The sequence below is a fragment of the Lactuca saligna genome, chromosome 1 (assembly GCF_052625555.1).
Source record: "Lactuca saligna cultivar CGN05327 chromosome 1, ASM5262555v1, whole genome shotgun sequence".
NCBI classification, from domain to species: domain Eukaryota; kingdom Viridiplantae; phylum Streptophyta; class Magnoliopsida; order Asterales; family Asteraceae; genus Lactuca; species Lactuca saligna.
The window spans coordinates 104,205,313-104,230,637 of record NC_136417.1 but is presented as its reverse complement, the minus strand read 5'-3'; the positions used below and the strand labels follow the sequence as shown (position 1 = coordinate 104,230,637).

Sequence of the window (25,325 nt, the reverse complement as noted above, 5' to 3'; positions counted from 1 at the left end):
AATAGTTGTGTATAGATCTATAATGGGTCTAACAACCCGCACCTGAGCTGCATGCAACAGCTAGACCGGCAGGTCTGTGGTGACAAGCGTCATTTAACTGGCGACGCCTGAAGAACGTCGTATTACGAGGCCGACAGGTCATAGTATGGTTATAATAACTCACATGGGGTATTAACAAAACATACGATTTACGGGTTCTTACTTTTAAATTTAACAAGTTTAGGTCAATTTAAATTTGTATAAAAGTTCTTTAAGTATGGAAAAATACTTGTACATTTCGGTCTTGAATTTTAAGACTACAATACATTTTATAAGGGAAATATTAGATTTTTCTTGAACAAACATCACTTTTACAAAGAAAAGGATTTTAGCATCACAGTTAAAAGCTTATGAACTCACCAACTTAATTGTTGACGCTTTTCAAAAATACTTGTATTCTCAGGAAATCAACGAAATCAAGTAACCACAAGCTTTTGAGGATGGAACGCTACGGCGTTGAACTATTTTATTTCCATGTTGTAATCAATCATTGAAATACGTAACACTTGAAACCATATAATTCTTTTTCGATTATATTTATGGTTGGTTGTATTGATTTAATCACTATTATACATGTTGTTGTGATACTATAAATGAATTCCGCCACCCGCGGACGTTTCCGCCATCCTTGGTTTGGGGTTGCGACAAGTTTTCTCCTCGTTCTGAAAAATGTTTCTTTATGGGTTATTCTTTAGATAAGAAAGGATATAAAGTCTTGAGTCTTGATTCAAATTATATGTTTGTTTCTAGGGATGTTAAGTTCTACGAGTCTGTGTTTCCATTCAGAATGCAAAATGTTGTTTTTAGTTGACCTAATGATGTTTCTAGTGGGTTTGATCAATTTTCATATGATGATCCTGTATCTTTTGAAAATTATGTTGATGATGGTGTGTCTAGTAGAACTCAGAGACTAGATCATCATCTAGATGTTGCTAGTTCTCCTTGAAGTCCTAGTAGAACAGATCCTACAGGAAAAGATCCAGATACTAGTTTGAGAATTGAAGAGTACAATGTGCCTTTATTTGATGGGTCTGGTCCTAGTTCTATTAGTTCTCCTGACTCTTCTGTCAGGACTGAGGAAAATAATTCTTTTGTTCCTAGTTCTTCTGATACTTAGTATATTGGACTTTCTCGTACAAGAAGAGAAACTAGACTTCGATCTAAATTCAGTGATTATATTGTAGAAGGAAAATATGAATATGGCATTGAAAAAACTCTTCATTATTCAAAGTTAACTTTTGAAAATAAGTGTTTTGTTTCTAATCTTGATAAAACTGTTGAACCTCAAGCCTTTTATGAGGCATCTCTTAAACCTAAATGGGTTAAAGCTATGAATCAGGAAATGGAAGCTTTGTATAGAAATAATACATGGATAATAACATATTTACCTAACAATAGGAAACCTATAGGTGGTTGCTGGATCTATAAAATAAAGTATAAAGCAAATGGAGAAATAGAAAGATATAAAGCTAGGCTAGTGTCTAAAGGTTATAATCAAAAGGCAGGTATTGATTATGAGGAGACTTTCGCTCCTGTTGCCAAAATTGTTACTATACGTGTTGTTCTTACTCTGGCTGTAAATTCTAATTGGAATTTGTATCAGTTTGACATTAATAATGCTTTTTTGTATGGGTAACTAGAAGAGGATGTTTATATGTCATTACCTCCTGGTTATCATAGTAAAAATGACAACAGAGTTTGTAAACTGTTAAAGTCTTTATTTGGCTTAAACCATGCACCAAGAAAGTGGAATGAAAAATTAAGTAATTCTTTAATTAGTTTTGGTTTTAAACAGATTTATAATGATTATTCTATGTTTGTTAAGGTTTCAGGGAAGTTGGTTGTTATACTTCTGGTGTATGTTGATGATATTATTGTTACAGGAAATTGTGAAAATGAAATAACAAAGGTAAAAGATTTTTTGAAATCACAGTTCCTTATAAAAGATTTGGGGAAGTTAAAATATTTTTTGGGAATTGAAGTGGTTAATATTCCAAATGGAATTTTTTTGTGTCAAAGAAAGTACTGTTTGGAGCTTTTACATGATTTTGGTATGTTGAGTTGCAAGCCTGTCAAGACTCCTCTTGAGTCAAATGTTGTTTTCGATGATAGCAAAAATGTTTAGGTAGAAAATATTACTGATTTTCAAAAATTAGTTGGTAAACTTATTTATCTAACTATTACTAGGCCTGATATTGCATATGTTGTGCATGTTTTGAGTCAGTATATGCATAAGCCTACTAAAGCTCATTTTCAGGTTGCAATGAGATTATTAAGTTATCTTAAACTCACTCCAAGTAAAGGTGTTAGTTTTTTGAAATCTCAGTCTAATTAATTGTTATTAAAAGGATTTTCTGATGCTGGTTTGGCAAAAAGGTTGTTTTCTAGAAAATTTGTAACTGGATATGTAGTGTTTTTTTTTGGTAATTCACCTCTTTCTTGGAAAAGTAAGAAACAAACTACAATATCGCGTTCTTCTACAGAGTCTTAATACAAAGTTTTAAGCTCTTTATCATGTGAATTAATCTGGATTCTGAAAATTCCTTATGATATTGGTTTTAATGTTTCTATTCCTATAAATATTTTTTGTGCTAATGAGTCGGCTATCAAGTTAGCTATGAATCTAGTGTTTCATGATAAGACCAAATATTTTGAGATTGATGTTCGTTTTATAAGGGAGAAATTTGTAAAAGGAGTTGTAAAATTGGTTAAAATTAGTTCTTCTAATCAAGTTGCAGATATATTCACTTAGTCTCTTGTGTCTTCACAACATGAGATTCTTAGTGATAAGCTTTGTTTGGTTGATCCTTTTTCTACTAAGTAATTGTTTTCAAAATGTTTAGTTTGAAGGGGATTGTTAAAATTTATAATGTTTATTTTCAAACTAACATTTTGATTTGTATTGTTTAGTTTGTTTTATAAAAGGGTGTTTCAGGTAATATTGAAATGTTGAAGGAGTGAATGTGTTAAGTTTATTTTTTAGCTCGGGTTAGTGTGCAGGTCATCGGGTAGAAGGTGACCCGGATACTTAAAGGTTCAAGCAGCTTGTGATGAGTCATTATTCATTCTATTCAGCTCTCAAACCCTCTCGTTTTCCCTCATTTTAAAGTTTACTTGATATTCAAGATTTTCTCTGTATTTAGCAATATAAGTTTGTTGTTCTTATCCATCTTTTAGATTAGGTTGAGTGAACTATTATTGAGAGTAGTATAGGGTTCTTGTAGTGAGGTGTGCGTTGTAAGTTTGTGAAAACCACATGTCTGGTAGTCCTAAAATGATATAATAGATGGTGATGTTGGGTATCTTGAGTTGTTACAAGTTTTTACAAAATCAAATTTAATGGAAATGACATAAAATCTTGAAATCTTGGAAGCTTAAAAATCTGTTAAAAGTATCTCACTTTTCTAAATTAATGGCCAAGTTTTTGCTAAGTTATGAATTATTTGTAAAATTCTCATAAGTTAGAAAATTAAAATAAGATAGTCAAATGATCATTTTTTATAAATGCATATTACAAACTGACCATTATTTTAGTAAAAGACCAAAATAACCACCGTCTGTAAAAAATAATCAAGAAACCCTAAAGGTCCGGCCATTTTGGGTCTCTCTTTCCGTCGACTTCTTCATTCTCCCGCGGGATCAAACGTAGGGGTTTTTTGTTTTTTTCTCCTGGGATTATTTTTGGCGACATCGATGGTTGGCATGGGCGGATCTATAATAGATCCTGGGGTATCCCGGGATACCCCTGAAAAATAATTCGCTAGTTTTAATTTTTTAGAAAATTTTCGTTTTATGTAGTATATTTTTACATAATATTAATATATTTAGCGTGATAATAATACAAACTATACTTGGTTCAGATGGTTAAGGTGTTAGGGAATCCTATTGGAGGTTGCAAGTTCAAATCTTCTTTCAAACATTTTTCTTCATTTATTTCTTAGCTCTTTGTTGTGAAAATTAAACACAAATATTGAGTTTTCTAAGTGGTAAAGTGCTAAACTTTTATATTCGAGGTTCTAATTTCGAATCTTGGCATGCTTACATTGGTTTACTTATTTTTGTTTATTATTTTTTCAATTTGTTTTTTAAAATTCTAAAATTTTCCCACATCGGCCATAAATGAAACATAACTCATATATAACTATTATATAAGCAACATAAGCTTCTTAATTCTCAACCAATTAAACTTCCGAATGGATTTGGTTTAAACCGAAACCTAGTTTGAAAAACCGAGAAACCGAACCCATCGGTTTGGGATATCCCTTAGTTTTGACCCTGGCTCCGCCACTGATGGTTGGGAATGAGTCTGGGAATCGGTCTCGGACTCAGGTCGGCAGCCGACAATTGATTGAAAAGGTTTCTTCCCCGTTTTATGTGACGAATTTTCCTGTTGATTTCGGAGTGAAGGAATTATGGGATGCATGTGTGAAGGTGGGGATTGTGGTTGATGTTTACATTGCAAAGAAGCTATCCAAATTAGGTAAACATTTTGCCTTTGTTCGTTTCATTAAAGTGTCAGATGAGAAACTGTTGGAAAGTAAGATTAGAGATATTTGGTTGGGTTCATACCATCTATTTGCTTCAGTAGCACGTTTTCAACAAGAACTTGATTATACGGGGCTGTCTAATTCACATGTGCATGGTGATCAGGTGGTGTCGAAACTTAATGGGCAGGGGCTTGGATCCTATGTGACTGTGGTTATGGGGGGCAAGGGTATGCATGGGATGAAAGGGCCTAAACCTAATGTTTGTACTTTGTCTGGGAAATCTGTCCTTAAAGGCTTCGGTGTTTGCGAAAATCAGGGATATTAGGTTGATTCAAAATTTGTTTGTGTTATTGAAAGAAAAAGGTTTTGATGATCTTTAAATCAAGTATGTTGCTAGTGATCGGGTATATTTGACATTTTTTTTCTGAAGAGGTTTGCGCCAAGTTCAAGAAATGTAATGGTATTAAGGCCTATTTCTCTTTGTTTAGGCCGATTGTAAATGGGTTTTTTTTGTTAAGGAAAGAACTGTGTGGATTGATATGATTAGGTTGCTTTAATTTTAAGGTAGATTGGCTTAATACAAGTATACAACTTTGCATTCCTTTGTTCACTTCTAATAATCCATGATATTTTCTTAGGATTTTACCATTTCAATTTGTTTTTCAATTATAAAGTAAACAAATGAACAAAATTATGTTGTTATTTCTTGAGTTTACTCGTATCTTGAGTAGGAATTTGATAGTTTTCCATGTTTGATTAAATTTTAGAATTTTATGATTTGTTTGTAGTTTTCAAATTTCATTATGTTTCAATCATGTACAGAATCCAAAGGCCAACTTCTATTAGTTAAAAGGCCAACTTTTATTAGTTAATGGAAAAACAAAAGATGAAGTTTATAGAAATATGGAAAGAATTTTTCTTACAATGAAGATAACAAAAGAAGAACCTAAGGTAACAAATGACTTACATTTATTATTGATGCAATTACTTGTTTTGTTTGTTTGTTTTAAATTTAATTAGAAGGTATGTATATATTTTGTTGCAGGATGTGGCTTTTGTGATTGATGGATGGGCTCTTTAAATTGCACTCAATTATTACCGGAAAACATTCATATAGTTGGAAATATTATCACAAACAACTATATGATGTTGGATTACACCATCCCAGAAGGCACAGGTACAACTAGCTACATTTTGTTTATTTTGTGATTGCAAATTACAGACCAAATATGTATGTCTAAAGTATCTTTACGTCTTTAACTATTAGCTATTTATGATTCAAAGTCAAAACGTAGGTAATTTTCAAGTTGACTAAAAAAAATTCATTTCTTAAAAAAGAATTAAAAAAAGTTACTAAAATCGTTCCTTTTTTATTGATTAATTATTGTTCTTGAATCACATGTAATTCCTTTACAGTAACCTAGACAGTTAGTTACATTACATGTCTGATTGATAAAAATTACATGTAATTCACATATGAATTACATGTAATTCACATATGAATTATATGTGATTCACATATAAATCACATGTAATTTACATATGAATAACATATAATTCATAAGCGAATCACATATGAATTACATGTGATTCACATATAAATCACATATGATTCACACATAAATCGCATGTTATTCACATATAAATCACATGTGATTCACGTATAAATAACATCTAATTCACATATAAATCACATGTAATTCACAAGCAAATCACATATGAAATATGAGTGAATTACATGTTATTCACATATAAATCACATGTAATTCACATATGAATCACATGTAATTCACAAGTGAATCAAATATGAATTACATGTGATTCATATATGAATCACATGTGATTCACATATAAATCACATGTGATTCACATATAAATCACATGTAATTCACATATGAATCACATGTAATTTTGTGTGAATGTTCTTCATTTTTATTTACTTATGAATTTTACATTTGAATTTTAAAAGATACAATCACATGTGAATATTACATTATATAATCGAATGTGAATCTTACATGATATATACATATGTATTTTTGTGAGTATTCTTGCATTAATCATTTTTTTTTATTTTCTTATAGTTTTGAAAGAATTTGTGGAAAATTTTGAAGATGCAAAAAGTGATAAATTGAAAAAAAATATATATGGAAATCTTAATATGAAGAAATGATAACATTGTGAATCTTTGAAGCTTTTTTTATTTTTTATATATTATTTTGTATCGAACAAAATATTTGTACCATTATGTTTATAGATTGATTAATAAAAATAAGATCTTTTATGATTACTTACGAATATTATAGTATAAGAAAAAATTGCAGTTTTATTTTGAAAAAAAAATGCAACTTTTTAAGCAAAAAAAATAGTTGTTTTTATAAAAAATTGCAGTTTTTTTTTTTTTTTTGAAAAAATTGCAGTTTTTTTTAACAATTGGAGTTTTTTTTAATTGCAGTTTTTTTCATAAAACAATTGCAGGTTTTTCTTGTTTTTAAAAAAAACATTGCACTTTTTTTTTAAATGCAGTTTTTTTTTTATAAATAAGCAGTTTTTTTAAAAAAAATGGAGTTTTTTTTTTTGAAAACTTTTGCACTTTTTTTAAAATTACATTTTTTAATTTTTTTAAAAAATTCATGTTTTCTGAAAAAAAAAATTAAAAAAAAAAAACTCCATTTAAAAAAATTATTAAAATCCAAAATTTGATTTATTATGTTAATTTTGTCCAATAACACAAAAAATAAACATTAAATGAGATCGGTAAAATTACGATCATGCCCAGTATGAATTAATTTTGATCTAACGTTCCACATTTAGTTCTCAGGTTCTCGGAAAACTATGAATTTTCAACCGATCTCAACCTTTTATATATATATATATATATATATATATATATATATATATATATATATATATATATATATATATATATATATATATATATATAGGGTTAGGTTCATGTGAGACGGCCTAATTTTGTGAGACCGTGAGACGCATTTTTTTATTTTTTTCTATTTTTTTTAGTTCATTCAAGTTCCGAAAATAATATTTAATTTTTTTTTTTTGATTTTTCCATTTATTTTGCATTTTAAAATTATTTTTAGAATATGTACAGTATAATATTCTATTTAGAATATTTCACGTATTTTTAAAAAAAAAATAGGATTTTTTTTAGTTAATTCAAATTCCGAAAATAATATTTAAAAAAAAAGAATTTTTAGATTTTTCCATTTATTTTGCATTTTAAAATTATTTTTTAGAATATATCAGTGTAATATTCTATTTAGAATATTTCACGTATTTTTCAAAAAAAAAAACGGGATTTTTTTTAGTTAGTTCAAGTTCGAAAATAATATTTAAAAAAAGAATTTTTGGATTTTTCCATTTATTTTGCATTTTAAAATTATTTTTAGATTTGATCTCACGGTCTCATAAAATTAAAATGGTCTCAAATGAATCTGAATTTATATATATATATATATATGATGAGTTTTGGTACCTAAGCTTATATACCCAAGGTTAAGAGTTTTCATTTTCTCTAAGATGGCACATTTTTTTTACGATAAACATGAGCTTCTGTTAATCAAATTGGTTATCATTGTTTATTGATTTTATCTGTCCACTTACTCTTTCTTCTTTCATCTCAGTTCCACGTTTGTTTACTAAAGTGGAGTTGTTTGGTTGCTTTTTTTTTCTTAGCTCTATGTTATGCAATTTGGGTATACGTATAAACAACCGACCCAACCCCGAAACCCAATCCACTCTTGATCTGGTTCTCATCAAAGTTGCAAATTGAAATCGCCCAATTTCTATAATTTGCATAATCCATTTTTCAGGAGTGACAAAATTAATAGTAAATGACAGGAATGGTCCTATTTGTTTTGGGTAATTTGCGTATTTTGTCTCTAACTTATTTACTGTTTGTTTTTGTTACGCTTTTGGTCCCTACTATTTGTTTTTTATTACGTTCTTGATCCCTGTTTTACCTAAAAAAACTATTATTTAAATAGAAAAAATTAAGGTTAATAGGGTGGGGTGGAGGAATATTTATTTAATTAATTAATAAATCAAAAGAAAAATAGTCTTTTTAAGTAAGATAAAAAAAGAAACAGTTGGGACCTTCCGAATTAAAAAAAATAAAAATAAAATAATAAGTTAGAGACTAAACACGCAAATTACCCTAAACCATAGGAACCATTCGTGTAATTTACTCAAAAATTAATTAAATCACTTGTTAGTTAACATCAATTTATCCATGATCAACCACCCTTCTTTCTCAAAACAACATTAATATCTACCATTTGATTCCAAATTAAACTATTTAAATGATTTAATACTAGACTTTGTTAGATTAGAGTGAAGCTGTGATGGAATATTAAGAAAATTTATAATAAAATAGATTTTGATTCGGGAAAATGAATCAAAATAAACAAATGATTCAATATAACAAGATCATCATATATGTATTTAACTCGACAATAAATCTGTCACTTATACACGATGTCTTGTAGTTAGGAAGACAAGTAGAATAGCTTCTATGATACAAGGATCTTAATCCTTGAAAATATATATTCACTTATTTACCAAAGGTTTTCTTAAAACGCCGGTAACAACCACTTATACAAATCTATCAATTCGGTAGAAAGCAAACAAGCTCCAAATATAACAACCGTTTATAATCATTGATTCCATGAGTGGCATGAAAATCAAAAAATACCTAGAAAAACGAGAAATTATAGTATATAAAAATGACTATATAGTAACAAATAGATTCAATAAATAAATTATTCCAAAAATTATGTATTGGTTAAGTACACTTTCTTCATATATCATTACCATGTGTTCATCAAATTCACCAATGAATTGAATTGGTATCATGTTACTTTGTCAAATCCATCCCAAGATTTGTATAATAACTTGAATGGTTTAGAGTTACGTATGTTTATGTTAGATATTTCATGGACCACTTGATATGAGAATATGGCATCTTCCTTTGAGAATTTAACGTATGTGAATCTTCATGATAACATTTTATCAATTATGGTTTTATCTATATATCTTGAAGAGCATATACCATGACTTTATTCTCATGGTTCATCTTGAATTTTATGAACGCTATACATTAACTTGATGTTGAGAATATGGCATCTTCCTTTGAGAATTTAAGATATGTGAATCTTCATGATAACATTTTATCGTTTATGGTTTTATCTCATTATCTTGAAGAGCATATAACATAACCTTATCCTCATGGTTCATCTTGAATTTTATTAACGCAAGCTTGAGAACCAATAATTCTGATGCGTGATTATGAGTTTTATTATTACCGTTTTTATACTATCAACTATTTTTATTAGTTCAAATGTTGTCTAGAACATAATAAGTACTTATGGATATAATCTTCACCTTTCTTCATAGTAGTGACTTTGGCACTTTGCACAAGCTTTACGAGTTTTTTTCAGATTTTCAGGTAGAACTTATTTGATTCATCATTTAAAACAAAGAGTAAATTACTGAAATCATCCCTGTGGTTTGGTCAAAAGTGCACGTTTGATCCCTAACTTTTTTTTTTCATTTGGATCGTCCCTGTGGTTTGATGTTGTTGCGTTTTTCGTCCCTATGGTTTGGTAAAAATTGCATGTTTGGTCCCTAACTTTATATATGTAAGGGACGAAAAATGCAACAAAATCATACCACAGGGATGAAAAATACAACAAAATCAAACCACAGGGATGATCCGAGTGCAAAAAAAGTTAGGGACCAAACGTGCAATTTTGACCAAACCAAAGAGATGATTTCAATAATTTACTCTAAAACAAATTCACGATCTATTTTGGGAATAGTTCAAACTTTTTATATCCATATAAATGAAAATAAAAAATCAAACTTTTTGATATATTTGGAATTTTTTTCGAAAAATAGCATTTTAAAATAGATGACCGACATTCGTTATCAAGTTTTTAACCTTTTATTTAACCTACTCCTATAAGCATATCAAGTTTTTAACCTTTAACTTTTTTTTTTTTCATCTTCAAGGGATTTCGTGGTTTTCACTTTTCAAGGCTTCATTTCATACATCTTTCAAGTACAAAACAAGTTGATATATTAAAATATTTTCGTTTCTATTTGATGGCATATGTTGACTATAAACATAAGCTTCTATTAATCAAATTGGTTGCCATTGTTTATTCATTTTATATGTCCACTTACTCTTTTCTTTCTAGTCCCACGTTTCTTTGCTAAAGTGGCTTGGTTGCTTCTTTTTTTCTCTTAGTTATGTAATTATTATTTTTCTTAATTATGTAATTAGGGATTTAGGGTACATGTATAAAAAATCAGCCAACCTGATATATAATTTAATTCGGGTATCAGTCACAATTTCAAACATAAAATACCTGATTAACCAAAAAAATATACCTAAACTAGTACTAGTAATTATATTGTTTATTTTTATACTAACATCACAAATTATCTCTTCAATGGTTTTTGTTGTTTTTGTATGTGGGTCGATAAGGATCTAATTGGAATATGTCTGGTTTTAGGGAATAAGAAAAATGATGTTAATGAATTAAACGGTGGTAATAAAAGCCACCGTTGAATATGGATGGTATCTTTCATCATTTGCACGACATACACATGCATTAAAATAAAGTAATAATTACGAAAAGAAAGTTATGAGTTAACAAAATAATTTCAAGATAAACATGAGATAACCAACAGTTATATTATTAGCAACAAAATCATCTTAAAATAATACCCTATAACTTTATTAGTCAAAATCAACATTATTTATTTATGAATAAGTTGTAACAATAGGAATAACGAAATAAATAGACTGTTACAAACAAGTGAAGATTTGGTAGAGATGGATTTATTTTTGTGTCCAAGTACAATGTCTGATATGTGAGACATGAATGGAGAGATGATATCAAAATCAAATTAGATTTTGATGGAGTGTGAATCAGACAAAACAACATCAAGTAGAATGAATTGAAAGTTAGACATGTAACATGATTAGATAAAACATCCATGATTACTAGTAATCTTAATTAGCAAAATCCTAAATCTGTCTAAATCCTACCAACTCTTTTTCTTTAGCATCTATGGTTAATGGTTATTATCACCAACTTCTAGAGGACCCCATTAGTGGGCACCTAGCCAATCTCATCTTTCATAGTGGCATACAATCTCACCCCACTTGTCCCCCTTATCATTCACAAAGATATGTCCTTACTCCTCACTACTCCACTTGTACCCTATGCATCAACACTTGTACATTCATCACATCATCCTAAATTCCACAAAAAAATTATTCTTCCGTTTAGGTACACGGCGACTAGGGGCGTCAATTTATGACACGACACGACAAAAATACACAAAACGAAACGAAATCGGGACGAAATCAAAATTCGAATTCATGTTCGTGTCGTTTTTGTGTCAAGATTAAAAAAATACGATGTCGGGCCATATCGTGTTCGTTTTCATAAATCGACACGAAATTGACACGATTAAGCATGTGGCTATCGTGTTTTTCGTTTTTGTTTTGTTATATATCTTTAAGTATGAACGAAATACACTAATAGTTATGTAATATTATATTTGTCGTGTCGTGTCCTGTTGTCGTGTTTTAATTGATTCGTTTTCGTGTTAATGAAAAAAAACACGACATCGTGTCGTGTTCATGTTATCCAAAACATTGTCGCGTCGTGTCGTGTCAGACAAAACACGACACGAATGTCCGATTTGACAGCCCTAACGGCGACCCCCTAGTGCCTGTAAGAAGGCTACTTTATTGGAACTGAAACTCTCACACTGCAGACTGTAGATTTTTTTTTGTTTTGTTTTGGTTTTGTCAATGGTCGGTGAGTATGTAGAGAATTAGGTCAAATTAGGTTTTGGACCACAAAATGGGAGTAGGGTTTGATGGTTGAGATTTCACACAACATAGCCCACAAAGGAAAAAGGGTCAAGTGTGTTGTGGTAAGGAGGGACAAGATATGGATCTTAGCATCCAATGGACAACTTTCAGCATTAAATATTCCATAAAAAAACATATATATGTCGCAACATCATTCAAAGCACTACACCCCAAACTTCACCATTTGTTTTTTTTACAATTTTAAAAGAATTAAAGCCAAGAAATAGCAACGTACTTTCTTAAATTTTATAGCTTCTTGCTTTCATTTCTCCTAAGCATTGAACATTAAACACTTCACCCATTTAATAAGAAAACATAGTAATAACATTTTTTATTATTGAGTTTTTTTCAATTTTAGTCCATAAACCTTTTCTTCTGACATTTTGGCCCTTATTTGAGGTTCTTGTAACATTTTTGGTCCCTGTTCAAGGTAAAATGACCATCTTTTTGTGACCAAAATTGCAAGAGAAAACTTTTTGAGACCAAAATTTCAAAACTCAATTATACTTATGAACCAAAAAATGTATTGTATTATGAAAAGTAAAATAGCAATATTTTATACAAGTAAATTGAAGCATGTTAAACTATATAAAAGTAAGATGCTAAAAAAGGATGTAACTTTCTTACTTGGATTAAAACTAAAGCATGGGTGATTATGGGCAACAGATATCTATGTTTTCTAATGACCTGTCATCTCTTCAATTGTCCATACACCATTGGTTGAAAGAGGTCCCAAAAACTTTATTGAAATTCGCATGATTTCGTGGACCCCACAATGCCATTTTAATTCCAGCAAATCAAAACTAAAACTAAACCGCGACTAATCTTTAGACACCTGTAACTATGTAAGAATGTATCTTTTTCCTAAAAATTGGCAAATAGATAGTAAAAAGGAAGTTAAAAATATGGTTGTAACTGTAACCAAATAAGTGCAAAGATTGCAAAATCTTTCTTTTTTCTTGTGACTTTTTCCATGAAAAAGGAAGCTAAAAAGGCACCCCCTTGGGAGTCAGAAACTTTTAAAGGAGACAGTCTACACACGGATCCTTATCAAATCTCTTTAAATCCCCTCCTCTTTTCTTTATTTCTAGCCAGAAAAAAAAAAAGAATGAGATCTTTATCATTCTTCATAAGAAGCATTAGTTTCACAATCATGTTGTTAAGTTTCTTAGCAATCCAACTAAACCTCTGTTTTTCCAACACCCAATTTTCACTCCCGGATTTACGTATCGACGGGCATTTCACTTTCACAAACAACGAATTCGCCGCGAAAGATTACGGAAACCAATTTCAATTCCTTCCTTTTGCAGTCCTGCACCCTGAGTCAGTGTCTGACATATCTGCAACCGTGAGCCATGTGTGGGACCTCGGGGTTGGGTCTGGGCTCACGGTTGCGGCCAGGGGGCACGGACACTCGATTCAGGGTCAGGCTCAGGCGCACAGAGGGATTGTGGTGAATATGGAGTCGTTGAAGAAACCGAAAATGGAATTTGAATTTGGTTTTGATTTTGGATATGTTGATGTTTCGGGAGGGGAGTTGTGGATAAATATTTTGAAGGAGAGTTTGAAGTTTGGATTCGCGCCAAAATCTTGGACTGATTATTTGCATTTGACGGTTGGAGGGACGTTGTCGAATGCGGGGATTAGTGGTCAGGCGTTTCGGCATGGTCCTCAGATTAGTAATGTCCAACAGCTTGAAGTTGTTACAGGTTTGTATAAAATATAAAAATATAAAAATGAATTTTTTTTTTTTTTGTTATAAAAATTAGAAAATGTAATGAGTAATTATGTAATATGATGAAGGAAAGGGAGAGGTGGTGACGTGTTCAGAAGAAAAGAATGCGGATCTTTTTAATGGTGTTCTTGGAGGGCTTGGGCAGTTTGGGATAATTACACGGGCAAGGATTTTACTTGAACCGGCTGCGGAAATGGTAATTTGTTTATTTTTTGATGCAATTAAAAAAAAAATGGGAAAATAAAAAAGGGGGATTTTGCGGTTTAAGGATTTATACTTAGTTTTTTTTATAAAGGTTTCGTACATTTTTCAGTTCGACTGTTTTGACTTTGATATAGTCATGTATGATATAACAGGTCAAAATGGTTACTTTTTGTTAATTATAGTGAGACCTATATTTGGTCAAAATGATTAATTTGGAAAAACGTTGGAAACTTTTGTATGGTTTAATCAGAAAAAATAAAGTAAAAGTGGTTAAACCGCAAAAGTACGTTACGTTTTTTTTTTTTTTTAAATTCGCCTGGAAATTTTCAAAATCTAAAAGTTTAGAGAATATTTGAATTATATTTGAGCAATTTTGTGGTTTGATTTGGAAACTAATATTTTTTTTTACCTAATAATTGAATCCAATATCAACAGGTGAAATGGATCAGAGTGTTGTATTCAGATTTTTCGACATTTACTCGAGATCAAGAGCGATTAATATCAGCAAAAAAATCATTCGATTACATAGAAGGACTTGTAATTATAAACAGAACAGGTCTTCTCAATAATTGGAGATCATCTTTTAACCCAAAAGATGATGATGAAGCAAGTCAATTTAAGTCAGAAGGAAAAACACTTTTTTGCCTTGAGTTGGCGAAATATTTCAATCCATCAGATAACGCTGGTGAGATTTATGAGGTGAGATAAATGTGAACCAAATACAAACGAGTTTTGATTTTTGATTTATTAAAGTGTTAGTGATTTAAATTGATAACAGGAAATTGAGAGCATGTTATCTGAGTTGAGGTATATTCCGTCAACAGTTTTTATGACTGAAGTTACGTATATAGAGTTTTTGGATAGAGTACATACAGCAGAGATAAAACTACAAGCGAAAGGGTTATGGGATGTTCCACATCCATGGCTAAATCTTCTTGTTCCAAGTAGTAAAATTCAGAGATTTGGTGATGAAGTTTTTGGGAAGATTTTAGCAGATACAAGCAATGGGCCTGTCCTTGTTTACCCAGTCAACAAATCAAAGTAATTTTTTTTAGCCCTTGTACTATTTCAGATTGGCAAATCAACCCCTCTACTTTATAAAATTACAGAATGATGAATGTTGAATATATGGAACTGGGTTATTATTATTAGTTATTATATACATTACATTCATCATTTGTTTACGTATTCTAACGGAATATGAAGGAATTGAAATGTGAGATTCAATTTTTTTTTATCGAAAGACAAGAATACCCTTGTAATATAGGGTTAATCTTGTAAAAGACCTTATGTTTTTTCATTTTTTCCAAAAAAAAAAAAAAACCCCTCAACTGTCTTTTTTTCCTGAAAAAGACCTTGTGTTTTTTCATTTTTTTCCAAAAAAAAAAACCCTCAACTTTGTCTTTTTCTTTTCCGAAAAAAACCCTCAACCTTCTAACTGTTTCCGAATAAACCCCCAACATTTTTAGTTTTTCCCGAAAAAACCCTCAACCTTTTTGAAAAAAAAAATGAAAAAATCTAAGGTCTTTTTCAGGAAAAAAATAAAATAAACTTGAGGTTTAATCCGGAAAAAACACAAAATATAAATTCTTTTATAAGATTAACCCTATAATACATACTGAAATAAATAACAACAAAAATTCAGTTATATATAATTACAATACATAAAAGGGTTAATCTCATAAAAGACCTTACACTTTATGTTTTTTCCAGATTAAACCTCAAACTTATTTTTTTCCTATAAAAAAGACCTTTTATTTTTTTCATTTTTTTTCCAATTTGGCCCTTATAGACATTTTTTTCCAAAACAAATGGTAAAACGTGAGTCTTTTCAAGAAAAACCGAAGGTTTATTTGGAAGCATTTAGAAGGTTGAGGGTTTTTTTCAAGAAAAATACAAAGTTAAGGGCTTTTTCGGAAAAAATAAAAATATACAAGGTCTTTTTCAGTCAAAAAATAAATTTGAGGTTTACAATAAATAAAAATGTAAAACTATTAATTTTTCTAAACTAATTTCACGATTTGAGAGACTCAATTCCTTACAAACATTTAGTGAAGCGGAGGGGGTAGTTTTGCAAAGGAAAAAGTCTGCAGGGGGGTGAAGTGAAACTTATGTAAACTTTTTTTTTTTTAGATGGAGCAACAGGAGTTCAGCAGTAATACCAGATGAAGATATATTCTACTTAGTGGCATTTCTATCACAAGCAAATCCTTTATCCACCAAAGGAAAAGATAGTCTACAACACTTACTGAGTCAGAATAAAAAAATCTTGGATTTCTGCAAAGAAGCCCACTTAGGAGTCAAACAATATTTACCACATTTTCACACACAAGATGAGTGGAGGGCCCACTTTGGTCAAACATGGGAGACTTTTCAACGGAGGAAAATGGCTTATGACCCATTAGCAATCCTTGCTCCTGGCCACAGAATTTTTCAAAAGGGTATATTCGACTTATGACCAAAAAATATAAATCATAATTATTATTTTGAAAAGTCGAAAATGACCTTTCAAAGGAACGTGTGGTAGTGGAGGAATTTGAAAAAGAAAAAGAAAAAAAAAAAAATCATGACCTCCGTATCATTGACTCAAAGTATCACGGGAGTTGACTTGGATTTTCTTTTTTTACTTGAAGTGGAAAATTGGGAATTCGGGTGGTCAACAAAGTTTCTTGGAAGAGTCAAAGTTCATTCTTTGAGATTAAGTGGTTATTGATTCGAATACTAAAGTCAAAAAGCCACTTAATTGATTCTAAATTGATGTAAATTATCTTAAAGTTATAAGAAAATCTTTTTCTTTCTGACATAGTGTTGTTTATATTGTGTAATGTAGTTATTAAGTTCTTTGATTCTTTGTAAATTTGTAAAATAAATATATAAATCAATCTACAAGCTAAATATAGCCTTTTTACTCCAAAAGTCAAAGTCAAAGTCACATTTACAACCTTTTTTCTTATTAAGGCATTTTACTTTGAGAAATCTCCAATCTTTAATTATTTTTCTTATTAGGATATTGTAAATACACACACACACACACACAAATAATAAAGCAAGTTGTTCATGTTTATGTAGGCTTGTAGGAGTGTTTTTACACAATAAAAATACTTAAAAAAGTTCAAACTTCAAAACTAATTTTAATATGTTTGAAACTATGAAGTAAGGGAAAGTATAATAATCACATGGGATCAAAATAGATTCCACATTTGTTCTTCCAATCAAGTTATAAAATCATGATGATATAATGTATTATTGGACTACATCAACAACTATAAGATACTTATAAAGTTCATTGTCAAGGGTGACTTGGCATTATCATGAAAATAGTGGAATTTGTTTCATTAAATGCCAAAATGTCTCTCCACTTGGAATCTTTCCCTTTACTCTTTTCTAATGACTTATATCATGACTTGAATGACATTTGCATCACAATCTAGAGTGAAATTTTCACACTTTGTAGATTTTGTTTGGCTTCTAAGTTCTAAATCTATCAAATGATTTAGAATGTAACTGATTTCTCGATCAAGAAGCTTTTTTAAGTACTTGTCCAAGTATTTAAATTACCCTTTTAATAATTCTTGTTCATGAAACTTCTTTAAGACTATCTTTAGGTGAAAAGATAAATTTAATAACAGAAAACAAAGAAAGCAGCATAGTGCAGTGCTAACAATAGGTTTCGAAAGGGTATTTCAGTCATTTATACAAGTTAAAAAGGATTTGAATCAAGTTTCATGAGTTTATGGATACACAATTGAGCTTCATCAATGGTACTATTTTCGAAATTCCAAAAGGATCATAATTCTATAGTCATTTGCATATTAATTAGTGTGTTATCTTTAAAAAGTTGTCACTGAAAAAAAGAAAAAACTGAAGAAAAAATAGGTGGAATTGGAATCTTTATAGTAATAATGATTGAGAAGTTGAACCACATAATGTTGGTGAAATGGAAACCTTTAAATGAACTTTATGTCTTTGATTGAATAGTAGATTACTATTTACTGCAGGAAATTTCATTATGATTTTGATGAAACTCCAGTTAAAACTCTAGGGCTGGAATCAAGGAGACAGTATACACCATAAGTGCAATATCGACATATCTACTGACAAAACATCACTGGCCTATATGCACTTGAGGAGCATCCAAAAAGGGAAGTAACAGCTTTTTCAGATTCCAATAATGACTACCACATGGTTGAATACTTGAATGGCATATATTTGACAATAAAAGTTATATATTCTAGGCTTCTACTCAGCTTACTTTTTATTCATATATAAAAATAAACTAAAAAGTTACCTAGTATGCTCCCTACTACCTTTATCAGGATGCTGGAAGACCAATGAATCTCAAAAAATTCAGGAAAGATAATATTCAATTAAGAGATTATCAGAATATTGACATTTACCTGTAAGATAGTACTTCCCATGGGTAGACCTGAATCTAGTTTCTCTGTGAAAGATGACAAGGTTGAATGGAATTTGTCATGCCTGCTGTGGTTGAATTTGGTATCAGTAAGTAACATTTATGGGGTCCATGAAATTTAGGAGGTATAAACCATGAATCAAAATGAATTAAGGACCAAAAATTGATTGTTTCGGTTCAAAGCAAAATCGAGATTAGTGGCTTAGAATGACTTGCAGCATATTAAGATGTAAAATGTTATGTTGTAATTACAAGAAATCATCTCAAACAATGTGTATCGATGTGTTGTGTAACAGATCGAGTGAATGATGGACACTTTACTTCCGAAAACATGTATGCTTCTGTAAATCAACAAATTATTGCAGTTTATGTGATTTCGATTCACGGAAGAATACCTGGAAGGTCGAGATTGTAGTTCTTCAGCCTTGAGATGTAGCTGTTGGATATGCATTGGAATCGTATCGGCGATCGGTTTGTTTTCCTTCGCGGAAGTGAGGGTTTAGAACGAGTAGCAAAGTAGCAATTGATTAAGAAGACATATTCGATAATTCGCACTCTTCAGAAGCATAAGGTGTTTCTTCTGGAATCCGCAGATTGCAATTTACACTTCGAAAACTAAGCTTCCATTCCCCAAAATGTAGATGATCGACGAGTCTACCGATGAAATGCTAGTCTTTTCCCTTCGATATATTTCAGTTTATTCACAAACGCAGGTCGAGTTTGCTTGAAAAGGATTTTAAGTTCATTTGGGGGAAGCGGCGTCGCCGCAGCGGTTGGTGGGCGGTGGCGGGCACTGTAGCACCACCTGGCAATTATTATAATTTATAAATCAAAAAATAGATAATGACGAGAAAAAGGTTCTTAAATAATTGTATTAGAAAATAACCTGTCAATTTTCTAAGACCTGTTTTAGAGAACAATTATTTCAAAAGGTAAACTAGTTGTCAAAATGTCCCCAAAAAAAATTATTCTTACTTTTTTAATACATAAAAATAGGATATCATTAACGGACTATTGTCTCGGTTATAAAAATATATAAAAAATACTATTATTTTTTTAATACATAAAAAGGTAACCATCATGTTATCCAGTTAAAAAAATATTATTTATAAAAAATATTATTGTTGCTTTTTTAATACAAATAAATCTTGTGGTAAACAGTTACTTCAGGTAAGCAGAAAAATAACTTAAAAAACATAACGAAGTTTTCAAAATATTTAAAAAATACCGCACTTTTTTGTTTTCGACTTCAAGGTAAACCGGTTTCTATAAAAAAAATTTGTTTTTATACACATACATACATAAATCAAGAATTTGACGTCCGCAAATTCAAATATTAAAAATACATATAAAACCAAGTTGTAAATTAATTCAAATACATTAAAATAACACATAATCATAATTTTATATCAATCTACACACATTAAAAAGAAAATAAAATATAGACAAAATTGCAAAAATGGTCCCTGTGGTTTGCATTTTTTCAGGAAAAAAGTCCAAACCACGAGTTTTTTGGTTTTGTGGTCCTTTTGGACTGGTTTGTTTGTGAGAATGGTCCCTATACTTAACACCCGTTAAAAAAATCTGTTAACCCCCTCATGTGCCTTGCACGTGAGGGTATTTCTGTCCTTTTACTTATAGGGACCATTTTTGCATATGGAAAAATAAAACATCCTTTATATATCGTTTTCTTTTCCCAGCTTCTTCCCCAACAAATCTTCTTCCCCAACGTTCTTAACTGTTCTTCCCCAACGACTATTATCTTCCATTTCTCCTTTCCTGACTTGCAATCGAACAATGGTGGTTTGTTTTTGTGGAAAGCTTGCTTTGGTGAAAACGTCTTGGACACCACTGAATCCCGGCAGGAGGTTTTATGCTTGCCCTACTAAGGATTCTGTTTGTGGGTTTATCGGGTGGGTTGACCCACCTATTTGTGCTAGGAGTAAAACCATCATACCTGGTCTTCTAAGAAACATAAATACATTGGAGGAAAGATGTAATGGGCTGGTAAGAAGTATCAACATGTTACAGGAACAGTGCAATGGACTTTTGAGCAGGAACAACATGTTGGAGGCAAGGTGTGATGCATTGAAGGATGAAGGTTTCAAGCTGAAGATGTATTTATGTGCAAGTTGGTTTATGTTTGTGATTGTTATCTTTAGTACTTGGTCTATGTAAGGGATAGGGTTAGGCAAATGTGGGGATTTTTGTTGATCAAGTGATGCAGGGTAAAAATGGTATAATTTTGTTGTAATTTGACTTCATCATGTTTGTAATGAATTCCAAAATGTGTATCAGTTGTGTTCAAAATGTGTATCAGTTGTCAGATATAAGCACATAAATAGAACCAAAATGTAACAAAAGTACATTACCAAAATACATGTCATAAATTTACCAAAATGAACATTCCATTAACCACATGAGTGGAACCAAAAACCATTACCAAGTTAAGCATACAAGTGTCTGTGCACCATACATAACCACATCATCAAACCATAACTAAAGTTTTCAAAAACAAACAGTTTTTAACAACTAGAAACTAAATAGTCATTGCACCACAACAAATAACCACAATCACTTCTTAGATTGATTCCCTCCTTGCCCTTTACAGGTCCTAGAGTTGTGTCCTTTATTCTTGCATTTGCTACAAGTAACACTAACATGTTTCCTTGATAGCTTCTGCACTCCATCATTTCTTGGCCCTTGGGAATTTTCTCCTTGCATCTCATTGACTCCATCACCTTCACTTGCCTTCTGCCTTTTGCTTAACCTTTCACCCTCACTTTGTCTTCTTTTTTTTTTAGGCCTTCCCACCTGAGTGTGATGTGGAGGAGGGATTAGCTTTGTTGGACAATTACTTTTAGGCCACATGGGTCTCCCTTTAATTGGTTCCACCTTAAATGAATAAGCTTTTTGCCATGTCTCTAGCCAATACACCTTGTGTACCCACTTGTAAATGTCAAGCTCAGCCTCAGGGTCTTTGCTCATTTCATTCAGAGTTGCAATTGCATGCCTGCAAGGTATTCCCATTAATTCCCACTTTCTGCAAGTACAGGTTTGGTTCCTAACATCCACCACATGTTGATCTTGCAATGCTGCAGTGACTTGATACTTGTTTGCCCCATTCCACCTAGCAATATATTGTGAAGCACCTTTTTTCCTTGCATCTAGGATGTCTGTTGCTGTAGGTGTTAGTGGACCTTTAGCCTTCTTCATTTCCTTCATGACATTGCATATCCTCTTCATTAGATACTCCTTAATGAACTCTAAACATGAAATTACAGGTTTGTCCCTGCCTTTCTCTATCTTCCCATTAAACACTTCACACATGTTTGAAATCAACACATCAGAAACAGCTCTTCCTGCACATTACAATAACATACAATTAATGCTGATAAATAACTGAAACACATAATCTTTACCATATGCAAACATATACAATTACCTGAGAAATGACTCCTTGCCCAATGTACAGGAGGAATTTGCTTCAACCATTGACATGCCTCCTTATCATACTCACTAAACTCTTTCATCAAATGTTCAAACTCAGGAATGGTGGTTGCTGATGCACACCTCCATAAATGGTCCCTGTACTCAGTTTGCCCCCACTTCTTTCTCATATTGTCATGAATATGTCTAATACAATACCTATGCTCAGCATTGGGAAACAATTGATCAACTGCAATTTGTAATCCCTACATGACTCAACATACAATAATTAGAATTAATTTCTTGGTAAAAAAACACAATCTAAATGATCAATTGATGAGTTTTAATTTACCTTTTGCCTGTCACTTATGAAAGTATAGTTTGAGTTGCTCCCAAGCTCCAAGTCATCCCCAAGGTTTTCTAAAAACCACTTCCAGCTAGCTGTGTTTTCAGACTCAACAATTGCATAGGCTAAGGGATAAATTCCATTGTTGGAATCTAGACCAACTGCTGTAAGAACCTGACCAGGGAATGGGCCTTTCATGAAGGCACCATCCAAACCTACTAAGTCTCTAAGACATGCTTTGAAACCTTTTTTCAGTGGACCCAAGCATACATAAATCCTTCTAAACTGCCTTGTTGGGGATGCAGGGTTGCCATTAGGACACACATCTATTTTGACTGTTGTGTCTGGGTTTGTAGCTTGAAGTTCAAGAGCATAGTCCCTCAACAACTCAAACTGTTTTGTGTAGTCCCCAGTTACATGCTTTCTTGCCATATCTTTTGCCCTAAACACCTTATCCATTGAAATACCCACCTGGTAGGTCTTTTGAAAGTGATCTTGTATGGCTCTCAAAGGAATCTTCGGATCTGCCTCAACTTGATCTATGATTTTCTTGCAGATTAAAGAAGCAGTACAAGCTCTGAGTTTTCTTGTTTGTAAGCATGTATGAGTTTGGTTTAAGGTCCTTATAAACCAATCAGATCCGGGGTTTGACCTAGATGCATGTATATACCAACCACATGTTTCTTTTTGTGTCTTTAATTCTTTGCCCTTGCTTTTTGAAGTGGTAGGTTTAGTCCCCACTTGACCTTTATTAATGACAGGTACAACTCCTCTGCACTGTGCCCTAAGCCTTTGACTGTCATTTTTTTTAAAGAATAGATTCCTTCTTGTTTCTAGTGCGTGCACATCAATTAACTCCTTTAATTCTTTTTTACTTTTAAACTTTTGCCCCACTGAGAATGACTGTATATGTACTGACCCAAGGTTGCACCTTTTTTCTTTTCCCAAATTTCTTATGAGAGCTCTTCTTTCTCTGTCTTGGTCTGATCCTTCATCCAATGATTCGAACTCCTCATTGTTGATCACTTCCATAGCTTCAGGTTCATGACCATCATTAATACATGCTCCTTCAACATCACTTTCAACATTTACAAAGAAGTCTGCCATGTCCACATCAACATCTTCTATATTGTTCTCCTCATCCATTATGTCATCCACTTTATCTTCATTTTCTGATTGTTTCCCATCATGATCATCACCTTCATCCTTTTCATACTCTTCATCACTCTCTTCAGATTCAACATCCCCTTCATACTCTTCAACATACTCATCACTTCCATTTAAATTTTCCATAAGGTTGTCAAAAAGTTCATTATATTGTTCATCATCATTAATGGGTGGGGTGTTGTAGCATCCATCAATATGGTCATTATCATGAACCCCAATCATCTCATCCCCTACATTAGCAATATTTGAAGTAAATGGATTGTAGCATCCTTCAACAACAGTTGCAGCCTCATGAACCTCCTTAACACCCTCATTAGTGTTTTCCTTCTCTTTTAAATCATCAATATCCTCTAAATTAAGCCTCTTGCTACAAGAACCTTCCTCTCTTTTTGAATTCCCAACTCTACCCCTTCTATACTCTGGAGATAATGCATCAGTTTTACTCCCAAAAAGAATCAAAGACATGTACTCACCAATTGGTTCATCATTGACATGGTTCATATTTCTCAATGGAGATTCTACATGAACTTCAGCCTCATATTTAGCCCCTTGATCATCATTTTCTGGTAATTCCTCAATGACAACTTTACCCTTTGCATTTGGAGACATGAAGTATGTGAGTAGATTTGTCTTCCCATGTTCTGTGTACACTTCAATCAACTTGTTATTTTGAATAAATTTAGAAAGATTGATAACATCCTGATCATTCCCTAAAGCTCTAAGACTAAATTGAAAGTCACCATTGGGTATCCTGAAATGGTAGTATATCACTGGGGATTCAACACTCAATTCAATCATCCGTGGGTCTGGGTAACCTAGGTCAAGCATTATGGCATCAAGTTCATGTACAGAAAACTCATCTTTGTCCACATAATCAACATAACGCACTTCACCTCCAGTATACTTTATGTCAGGTAACTTAGTAAACTTCCCACCATGATGAAGCTTAATACTAAACCATGTGGGTGCACCCGCTACAAGTCAAAATTGTACATGATAACAAAGTCAAAATTTGGCGGATTTTAGTATAAATCAAGGGTAAAATGAAAAATAGGAATGTTTAAGAAAACAGAGCAACTTACCATATAAGGATGATACGTCGACAACTTCATTTTTTGGTCTGATCTGCCACATTACGTACACCATTTCGACTTTAAAGTATGACCTTGTCTCCTTTTGCTTCGATTAGGTTCTTTCGATAACGACTTTTTTTTTTTGCAGGTTTAATGGAGCAGAAGGAAGAAGGAGGGAGGTGGGGAGTTGACGGGTGTTTGGGATTGTAAATGAGGGATAAAAGGTAGAAGGAAGTGTTGACACTGTAAGTAAAAAGACAAAAATACCCTCACGTGCAAGGCACATGAGGGGGTTAACGGATTTTTTTTAACGGGTGTTAAGTATAGGGACCATTCTCACAAACAAACCAGTCCAAAAGGACCACAAAACCAAAAAACTCGTGGTGTGGACTTTTTTCCTGAAAAAATGCAAACCACAGGGACCATTTTTGCAATTTTGTCTAAAATATAATATCGAAACAAAATATAGTTTTAGATAAATACAAATGCATCAAAAAACTTTATAACATTTACCAT

General features: G+C 31.8%; 2 protein-coding genes and 1 long non-coding RNA gene across 11 annotated transcripts in view; 1 reads left to right on the top strand and 2 right to left on the bottom strand.

The window, feature by feature from the left end:
- The window catches only part of LOC145042776 (uncharacterized), a 33,057-nt gene extending 13,425 nt beyond the window's left edge, over positions 1-19,632 (bottom strand). For 3 of the 9 annotated variants that reach the window (XR_013680749.1, XR_013680756.1, XR_013680755.1), the window contains exons 1-2: positions 19,190-19,632; positions 18,778-18,862 (exon numbers count right to left, since the gene is read on the bottom strand). This is a non-coding gene — a long non-coding RNA (uncharacterized LOC145042776). The other 6 variants (XR_013680750.1, XR_013680759.1, XR_013680748.1 and 3 more) reach the window with 6 other exon arrangements.
- Positions 13,440-17,296, top strand: LOC145042764 (cytokinin dehydrogenase 6-like). Its single transcript, XM_078991241.1, has 5 exons — positions 13,440-14,150; positions 14,245-14,372; positions 14,816-15,079; positions 15,159-15,421; positions 16,514-17,296. Exons 1-5 carry the CDS (start codon positions 13,550-13,552, stop codon positions 16,836-16,838), a joined length of 1,581 nt encoding a protein of 526 aa, XP_078847367.1. The 5' UTR covers positions 13,440-13,549; the 3' UTR covers positions 16,839-17,296.
- A 1,530-nt stretch (positions 19,633-21,162) lies between the features above and the next one.
- Positions 21,163-23,178, bottom strand: LOC145042754 (protein FAR-RED ELONGATED HYPOCOTYL 3-like). The gene is made up of 3 exons (XM_078991231.1): positions 22,576-23,178; positions 22,240-22,489; positions 21,163-22,156 (listed from the first exon to the last, which is right to left on the bottom strand). The coding sequence occupies exons 1-3, from the start codon at positions 23,026-23,028 to the stop codon at positions 21,369-21,371; spliced, it is 1,491 nt and encodes a 496-aa protein (XP_078847357.1). The 5' UTR covers positions 23,029-23,178; the 3' UTR covers positions 21,163-21,368.
- Between the last annotated feature and the right edge of the window lie 2,147 nt (positions 23,179-25,325).

Bases quoted from the DNA above. Each gene is read 5' to 3' on its own strand.
- LOC145042764 (XM_078991241.1), top strand. From the start codon at position 13,550: ATGAGATCTTTATCATTCTTCATAAGAAGCATTAGTTTCACAATCATG. The intron at 14,373-14,815 runs GTAATTTGTTTA...CAATATCAACAG, and splicing joins TTGAACCGGCTGCGGAAATG to GTGAAATGGATCAGAGTGTT. The intron at 15,080-15,158 runs GTGAGATAAATG...AATTGATAACAG, and splicing joins ACGCTGGTGAGATTTATGAG to GAAATTGAGAGCATGTTATC.
- LOC145042754 (XM_078991231.1), bottom strand. From the start codon at position 23,028: ATGGATAAGGTGTTTAGGGCAAAAGATATGGCAAGAAAGCATGTAACT. The intron at 22,490-22,575 runs GTAAATTAAAAC...TGAGTCATGTAG, and splicing joins TCATAAGTGACAGGCAAAAG to GGATTACAAATTGCAGTTGA. The intron at 22,157-22,239 runs GTAATTGTATAT...TGTAATGTGCAG, and splicing joins GGCAAGGAGTCATTTCTCAG to GAAGAGCTGTTTCTGATGTG.